The sequence below is a fragment of the Aphanomyces astaci genome (assembly GCF_000520075.1).
Source record: "Aphanomyces astaci strain APO3 unplaced genomic scaffold supercont1.210, whole genome shotgun sequence".
NCBI lineage: Eukaryota > Oomycota > Saprolegniomycetes > Saprolegniales > Verrucalvaceae > Aphanomyces > Aphanomyces astaci.
This window is the reverse complement of record NW_009798473.1, coordinates 15,702-23,642: the sequence shown is the minus strand read 5'-3', so window position 1 is coordinate 23,642 and position 7,941 is coordinate 15,702. Positions and strand designations below refer to the sequence as shown.

The 7,941-nt window shown below is 48.6% G+C and overlaps 3 protein-coding genes across 3 annotated transcripts in view; 1 reads left to right on the top strand and 2 right to left on the bottom strand.

Moving 5' to 3' along the window:
- H257_18753 (hypothetical protein) overlaps positions 1–787 on the bottom strand; it is a gene marked incomplete at both ends in the record, with an annotated part of 6,014 nt that extends 5,227 nt beyond the window's left edge. The window contains 2 exons of the mRNA XM_009847874.1: positions 95–491; positions 539–787. Of these exons, the coding sequence (XP_009846176.1) occupies positions 95–491; positions 539–787 (646 nt within the window). The remainder of the gene's footprint in view (positions 1–94; positions 492–538) is intronic.
- A 315-nt stretch (positions 788–1,102) lies between these two features.
- On the top strand, positions 1,103–3,728 carry H257_18752 (hypothetical protein; the record flags this gene model as incomplete). The annotated part of the gene is made up of 2 exons (XM_009847873.1): positions 1,103–1,622; positions 1,776–3,728. Coding segments are annotated over 2 exons (2,362 nt in total), but the record flags the coding sequence as incomplete, so codon positions are not given.
- A 1,400-nt stretch (positions 3,729–5,128) lies between these two features.
- Positions 5,129–6,641, bottom strand: H257_18751 (hypothetical protein). Its single transcript, XM_009847872.1, has 5 exons — positions 6,156–6,641; positions 5,714–5,850; positions 5,578–5,667; positions 5,409–5,526; positions 5,129–5,360 (listed from the first exon to the last, which is right to left on the bottom strand). Exons 1-5 carry the CDS (start codon positions 6,583–6,585, stop codon positions 5,161–5,163), a joined length of 975 nt encoding a protein of 324 aa, XP_009846174.1. The 5' UTR covers positions 6,586–6,641; the 3' UTR covers positions 5,129–5,160.
- Positions 6,642–7,941: the final 1,300 nt, after the last annotated feature.

Here is a 7,941-nt window from a genome sequence, read left to right as displayed (position 1 = left end):
GTTATGAATAATATCAATATATATATATATATATGACATATAGCGTTATGAATAATATCAATATATATATATGACATGGAGACGGATATCGTACCGACGGCAGCCCTGGGCGGGTCGAACTCGAGCATGACGTCGCCGTTTAAAGCACTCGCGGCGTTGTTCCATGTGGCTGTCCTTATGACTTGGATGGGGGCGTGGGTCTTGTCACTTACGTAGCTGATTCGAGCAAACACTGGCAGCGACGTGAGGTGCGGTAGGGGGGAGTCGTCTGATGTCGGAAGTTCTGGGGATGATTGGATGTACGAGAGGGAGAACCGATGGTTCAGGACCAGAGATATCTTGGCGTCCGATGTGGCCGAAAGGGGCAAATGCATGGGGAACACCTTCTTCGTCGTGAGCTCGGGGTATAAGACGATGCGCAGTTGTGGCGCGTCCGTGGTTTTCGTGGTCGTGGTGCCACAGCTACTGCAGTCTGTGAGAGCGAGGGATATCTACAAGAGTTCGTTTTGCATCAAGGAAAGGAAGGAGATGGATATACCCAAGCTTCGGCCAACGATGCTTTGATCATGGACGTGACGTCGGGGAGGATAAACGACAGGTGTGTTTCCGTGCCGTATGTCGCTGGGATGTCGACGGTCTTGTTGACGAGAGGGATGGTCAAGTGGATGGTCAGGAGGGTCGGAGGCCCTTTGAACCACAACCCTTGGACGGACATGCGAGTGCCTCCCTTGCTCACGGCACACGTCGGCTCGACCAGCCGAAGCCGCGGCCTCCGCTGCTTCTCCATGCCGATTTCCTAGTAACACAAGTGCGACGATTCATCCACCAATCGGACGCCGTTTCCGCATAATGGAGATTTTAACCGGACATCAACAATTGCAGAGGGTAAGCCATCCGGATAATGCTACGAGAATTGGAGAACGATCAAGCGACATTATGGACTGGACATATCCGGATATAAGTACACCAATTTTTCGTTGAAGCAGGTCTGGGTAAATTATTATCTTGATCTTTGTATTGGGAAGGGACAAGGCGAATTAAAATATATAATGTCCTTGACACTCATATATCCCTACTGACTGGTCGATCACTTATCAATTTCCATGGCCACAGAAAAGTCGGCGCTGCTTGTGCGTGGAGCCAAGCCCACGAAGGAGGAGGCGCTGGAAGCCGCCGCGACGGAAGGGGACCTGAAGAAGCTCGAGATGCAGCACTTGATCAACACCAAGGACGCGTGGACGTGGTACCGGTTGGCGTGCATGTTCCGGTTCGCGTACATGGCGTTTCTCGTGCTCATGGTGATCGTGATGTTCTCGTTCTCGACGCTGATGGAGGTGTTCTTCTCCGTGTTCCTCCCGTCGGCACAAGTCGCGCCGGGCTTTGTCGTGCGGTGCATCGTGTTCCTGGGTCTCCTGCCGTTCTTGATCATCTGGCTCTCGTACGTGTTCGAGGAGTCGTGCCGTCTCTTCATGGACACCCTCAACAGCTCGGAAGGAAGTCTCCCCAACTTCCGTCTCAGTGTCGCCGTCGTCATCCATTACATCCGCCACCACAAGCAAATGCCCGAGGACGGCGTTGGTCGCGCCATCACGTATGACCCGTACAAGGACGACAAACCCGAGGTATCACAACCACCACATACAACATCCTTCTCTTTCTGACTGTTTTCACGTCATTTGGTGCATTCGAATGGGGTTGGTTGTTTCGAGGAAGCACACGCATGATCCCACTCAAACGTACATCATCTACGACAACTAACGCAAATGCTTGTCTAGTCGACCGACCCGACGCCGCCCCCACAAGCCGTCCAAATGGAGACCGAGCACCTGATCATGCATCCCAAGCGTCGGTGGCAGCTGGCGATCCGAAAGGTCATCGCGCGCACCAACGCCGTGATCGTGTTCGGGACGACCGCGTACGACGGCCCTCCCATCGACTACAGCACGTTTGTCCTCGTCGACTTGTTGTGTCCAGTGTTGTTTGAGATCACGACCTTGACTGGGTTCATATCCGAGCTCGTGGCGACGCAATCCGTCAACGAAGCGTTCTACCGGTACCTCCGCGTGGGGTTCTTCACGATGGGGTTCTACTTGTTTGTGTGGATGGTGTGTCACTGGTACAGCAGCCGCAACAGCCGCATGCGGGAGCTCGTGGCCAACTACCACCGTACCCGTCGTGCCTTGGAGAAGAAGATCTCGATCATCATCCACGAAGAAACGTTCAAGAGCTTTTGGCTGCTGGATCTGGGATTCCGCGTAAGTCACACGGTGAAGCGCGCGGTGGAGAAGGCGCCGGCATGGTGCTGCTGCTGCTTCCAATCCGAGAAAGCCACCTCTGCCGACAATAACAACGACAACCATGGGTACCATGTCCAGCTGGAGCCGTCGGCGTTTGAACGATGGCACAAGCCCCACACAGACGCCATCTTTAACCCGTGGAAGCGCTTGTCATTGAATGGCCGCCTCGCCGCGCTCTTCCCCGCCGTGATCGTGTCGGCGTACTTGAGTCTGCTGTCATTCTACCTAGGATGGCCGCTCATGGGCTTCTTCCTCATCGTGGGCGCTCACACGATCCAGCAGCGGTTCCCCCAGATCTTTGGCGACGCCTTCCGCCACTTCGTGACCGCTTTCATCCTCGTGTCGTTTGTGTTTTTCACATCTTCATTCGTCGTCGGCACGTTCGTCACGGGCGGCGACTTTGAAGTTCTGCCGCCCCGTATCGGCCAGCCTATCCAGGTGCCCCGCGTCGAAACGTGGGGCCATATCCCGCGCTACGCCGTGTGCAATTTGAACCAGTCGGGGCTGAGTATCGTAGACTTTATCCTGCTCGCAGATGCAGCGTATGGCCGCAACACGAGTCTGCAGACGCAAATGCTGCATGAACGCTTCGATGGCACGGGTTTGCACCGGTGGAACTTTACCGACGCTAGCGACCCCCATCTGGACCACCAACAGTGGTTCCAAGTAGACTTTGCAGATATCAACACGACCGTGGTGGCGATTCGGGGCACGGCGTCGGCGGCGGACGCGCTCGAAGACATGCACTACTGGTTTGGCATCTCCATCATGCAAGCCGCCAACATCTTTGTGCCGTTCTTGAGCCAACTGCCCCAGGACTTTGTCGTGCAGTTGCTTAGTATGAACCTCCTGGAACAGGTCACGCCGCCCCCCGTCTATACCAAGCTCATGCACAAGGTCACGGACCTGCGCAATGCCGGCAAACATGTGATTCTCACGGGGCATTCGCTCGGCGGCGCCATGGCCGCCATGGTCGGCGCCAAGACGCGGACCCCCGCAGTGTCGTTTTCAGGACCTGGGTTGGTGTATACTCGGGGGAGGTTCCACTTGGATGAAGCCGACATCCGCGACTACGTCATGACGATTAAGCCCGTGACGGATATCGTCCCCCGCGTCGACGTCCTCGGCGGTATGGTGCAGGAGATCGAGTGCCGTAAAACTAACCCCCTCGCATGCCATGGGTCTTCTACCCACGCCTGTGAACTGTACATGACATGCGGAGATAAGCGGAACCGCGACTGGACCCAAGCGGCGCAATGTGCTTCGTATATGCACCAGCAACCTCAACCCACAACAACCCAACTCACAACCGAACTTTAACGGGAAAATGTATTGTTTCGGTTTGTGGCGTGGTTTCTGGTTGAAATTTAAATCGATTTGATTGGCTACCTCAGATGCGCTCAAAATTATTAGCCAATTAAAACCTTCTCAATGAAATTCAACCAATCAGATCGATTGTGGATCGGTTTGGCCTCCCCAAATTTGTATCAAATCGACAATACTCTTTCGAGGTAAATTTGGTATTTTCGGTAGATTCGACGAAATCGTCGAGCGTCATTTTACTTGAACTAACTATACTCACTGTGACAACTCCTGTCGTCCGATACAATAATGTTGATCTGTTTGTGAAATGGAGAAGCTATGGCAAATGCACCGGATACGCCTGTACTTTGATTGGTCGAATGGTTTATTTCGAAATTTTCATTGGCTACTTGTACTCCGTAGCTTCGTCGATTCGATTGGCAGCCCCAGTCCATTTGAAATCGAATTACCAATATATATTTGATATATATATACTACGACTAGTGTTATAGAGAAACACAGATTATTGGACGTCCTCGTCATCTGTTTTGTCGTTTGACCTCATGGAAGCGTGCTTTCGGCACTCGGCCAAGGATTCTAAACTGTACAGTACAGCCCGTGAAAAGAGAAAATATATTTAATTTTATACTGAAGTAGAAAGTTTGAGTTTAAATATTCAAAACGATCTCGAGAATCTGATGGATTTTGCAAACAGGAAGCAAGGAGTACATTAGCGTAAATGACCAATTTATGATCACTTTTTCAGAGTAGTCACCGTAGAATTCGCATATCTCGGCTCACAGGACGACTTTTCACATTTTGTGAAGTGATTCTTAACAACCGAACACAGAGCTTTCACTTCATAATCGAATTATTACATTTCAAGATGTACTTCTAATACAAAAAGCCGACTTTCCAAGCAAGTTTACTCTATTTTTGAGGACCAATTTATGACCACTTTTTTAACCTTGAACTGTGTATTCCTTGATGCATACAAATTGTGTCCATATATTTCCATACAAAACTGGTTGGGTTAACATTTAAATTCTATTACTCGATAAATTTTTCACCAATCGAAAATTTGAACCGCAACTTCTGTTGGCCTTGTCCAGTTCTATCGTTATTACGGCTTATTTTCCTAAAAATATCAATAAACAGTTGGAATAGCTGTCGAAAGACAAGCCATTTTTTTGTAGTCTTTGATGAAATGCACCATACTGTGTATTATAAAAGTATGCTACATCTTTTGCGGTTAATTTCAGTTCTTTTTCACTATATTTCGTTTAGCTTGCAGCATATTTCACCAGACCACCGATATATTTCGGTTAACAGCGTAAGCTTACCTCAATTTAAGGGCGGTTGAATGTTCCACTAGTGACTTGTAATAATGGTATAAAACAATAAACTTCGAAGTATATCCCAAAGAATATTCGACGAAGGCTGTTATAGTCGTCTCAGTTTTCACACTACTATTATAAGCAGCGTACGCTTGGTTTTTCATGCTCTCACACTTATGAATAGCAAATTCACTGGACATATAGGTAGTGTAATATATGAATAGTTATGCCACATTGAGCAGCGCCAAGAGTGCTGTCCAGGTAATTTGGCCAACTTGGTCTTTGTCTAGGTACATAAACACTTGGTGCAGCATATCTTTCGGTGGCAGTGCAGCCAGGCCCAGTTGATGCAATCCAGCACAGAACTCGGTGAACGAGATAGAGGTAGTCGAGTCAGCCAGACGCACCAACGCCCTACGTTTGTCTACTAACATGTTAGTCTTACTTTCACATGGATTAACTGTTAATTCACCTGGAGAAGCTAGCAGCAGCCCTTGCTTTAACTTGAGCGCCGCCGCCCGTGCTTGGATGTTGATGCCGATGCCAGGAGTGGCCTCCGCCCCCGGCTCACTCGCTTCCCCGTGCACGACCTCCACATAAATGAATAAATGAACGCTTTCTTTTATAAATGACAATGGTACTTTGATGTCCAAAATGTCATTCGTAAACGCTGTGGACTTGCCAAATGGATTGCGATTGGGTTCAGCCGCCGACAAGGCAAACCCCAGTTCCTAAGAAAGTTCGTCAGATTTACGAGGCCGTGGCTAAGCAACGTACCGAGCCACTGGTCACAGCGTGCGAGTACCGAGTTACGGTGGCCTGGTGCGGCAACGCAGCGGCATGACTCTGCAGGTTGGCCGCATCCATCGCCGCCACTTCCCCGCGCGTCTTGCCCACAATCGACGCATCAAAATCTATTCATATATGGACAAGATTAGCCGATATCTTAGCTACGAGTAGAATTCATAGTAAATCGTTGAAAAACAATATTATAAATATACTGTTGTCCTTCAAGCATTAAGTAGCTACGATAGAAATCAAACTAACGTAGTAGGTACAGTACGTAGTAACGTAGCTACGAGGTAAAATCACCCAGTGGACGTCATAACTAGGACAATACATAAGGTAGAAGATAGCATAGCTAGGAGTAGAAATCATAGTCGACTACGAGTAGGAGATAGCTACGAGTAGGAGAGTAATAGTTGCGAGCGAGGGGTACCTTTGAAACCGCCTCGGCCGCGGGGGGGCACGCGCACGACTCCATGGGCGACGTAGGCTGGGTCATAGGCCTTGTAGGATGCTTGGTTGGTGCTTTCGTGAGATACATCCTTGTCTTGACCATTGGCATAGAGGTGCTCCTTGATGGCTTTGGCTTGCGCGTGGAGCTCCTCCAGCCGCCGGCGTTCGCGGGGCCCGACGGTGGACGGCACAGCAAAGTCGGCAAACGAACTCACCTTGGACGACGCTTTGTACTCCTTGGCGTCCACGGCGTCCGAGTGCGCGATCACGCGGGGATGGGACCGCCCCATGCCTTCCTTGGGGCTCCATGGCTTGTACCTGGAACTGCCTGTGTCCCGGCGAAGCGCTTCTTCTTCCACCCAGTTGCCCATGAGTGCGCCTTGGTTGTCCACCTTGTTGTACGTCGTCATGTTCTTCTTGGACGGCGTCGACGACGTGTTGGCAACAGAGGTGCACAGGAGCGCAATCTATATTTAGAAAAACTGGTCTGGCGTGGAAAGTGCGATAAAAATAGAACAAATACTTCGAAGTAAGTGAAATTGCGAAGTACTTCGAAGTACTACGTAGTATTTCTCGTTTTGAAAAATATGTTCATCATTTTGGCCAATCAGGAACAACCCTATACCGTCGCAGGTGATGCTCAGTTGACCATGTTCGAGGCAATGGGAACGACGACGACATTGATGCTGCGAATGTTGGTTATGTCACTAACTGTAAATAGTGATATGTAGTGTCACAATTAGGTATTGTGCTTTGCACCTTTTTTGGCAATTCCAGGGTTAAATGCATTGTTTAAAATTTTCTCAGGCTTAAATAATGTCTAAAGTAACTTGAATAACGGTTGGGTGCGTTGTTTAAAGTTACTTCATCTAATGCGATGATTGGTTGGTTGTAGGTGGTTTTACTGGCACTTTCGTAAAACAAGTTGTTTGCCGTTTTCATTCTGGCAAACAACTTGCTTTACGTCAACATGTCAAGGTGCTTGACGCAATGAAACTGAAGGAGCTATGGCCAAATACATGACCTCCCATCCGTGATCACTACAGTACTAACATTATCTACTCCGAGTAATGTGTATAACGTTAGGGATATAGTCAGGCTACAGTACATGTAGTCGTCGCTCTGTCCAATGATTCAAAGCTATGCCATACCTACAATTCTTGATCTGCTCTAACCTTAGCACTGTACGTGGAAGGCAAGGGCGCACTACGACTACACGATGTATAGTACCCCCATTTCACAGCCTAATACGGTATGCATCGTGATGAACTGGTGGTTGTACGGCGTAAGTTGGCCTGGTGCTGCAGCTCGATTAGTTAGCAGCTGAAATAAAGTAAGAGTTGTTTTATTCTGCTGAAATGCAGAACTTGTGTTTAGCGTTGTTTTATCTTCAATCGGGCTTATATTATTTTAAACGTCTGGTTGTTTAACGCAGTTAAACAACGGGCAAACTACATGAAAAGCACAATAATTAATACTAGTATTCATAACGTTATTGTGCATTTCACAAGCCTTGTCAGCCATATTTCGCATTTGATCCAATTTAAGCTGTAAAAACTATATACTAGTATATAAAGAGTAGTATATGTGTGTTTTGCCCAATGCGGAGGGACTGAGCCGATTCAAAAGTTTGGATTGGCAGAAATTCGACAGGACGTAATTTGATTGGCTTAGGTGGTTCTTTACTCCATTCGATTTTGCATTTGACGTACGATATTTGATGTTGCATTAGGCTGGCGAAAGCCATTCCGACGATATTTTCAGTG

Bases quoted from the DNA above. Each gene is read 5' to 3' on its own strand.
- H257_18751 (XM_009847872.1), bottom strand. From the start codon at position 6,585: ATGACGACGTACAACAAGGTGGACAACCAAGGCGCACTCATGGGCAAC. The intron at 5,527-5,577 runs GTACCATTGTCA...ATTTATGTGGAG, and splicing joins ATGACATTTTGGACATCAAA to GTCGTGCACGGGGAAGCGAG. The intron at 5,361-5,408 runs GTGAATTAACAG...ACATGTTAGTAG, and splicing joins GCTGCTGCTAGCTTCTCCAG to ACAAACGTAGGGCGTTGGTG.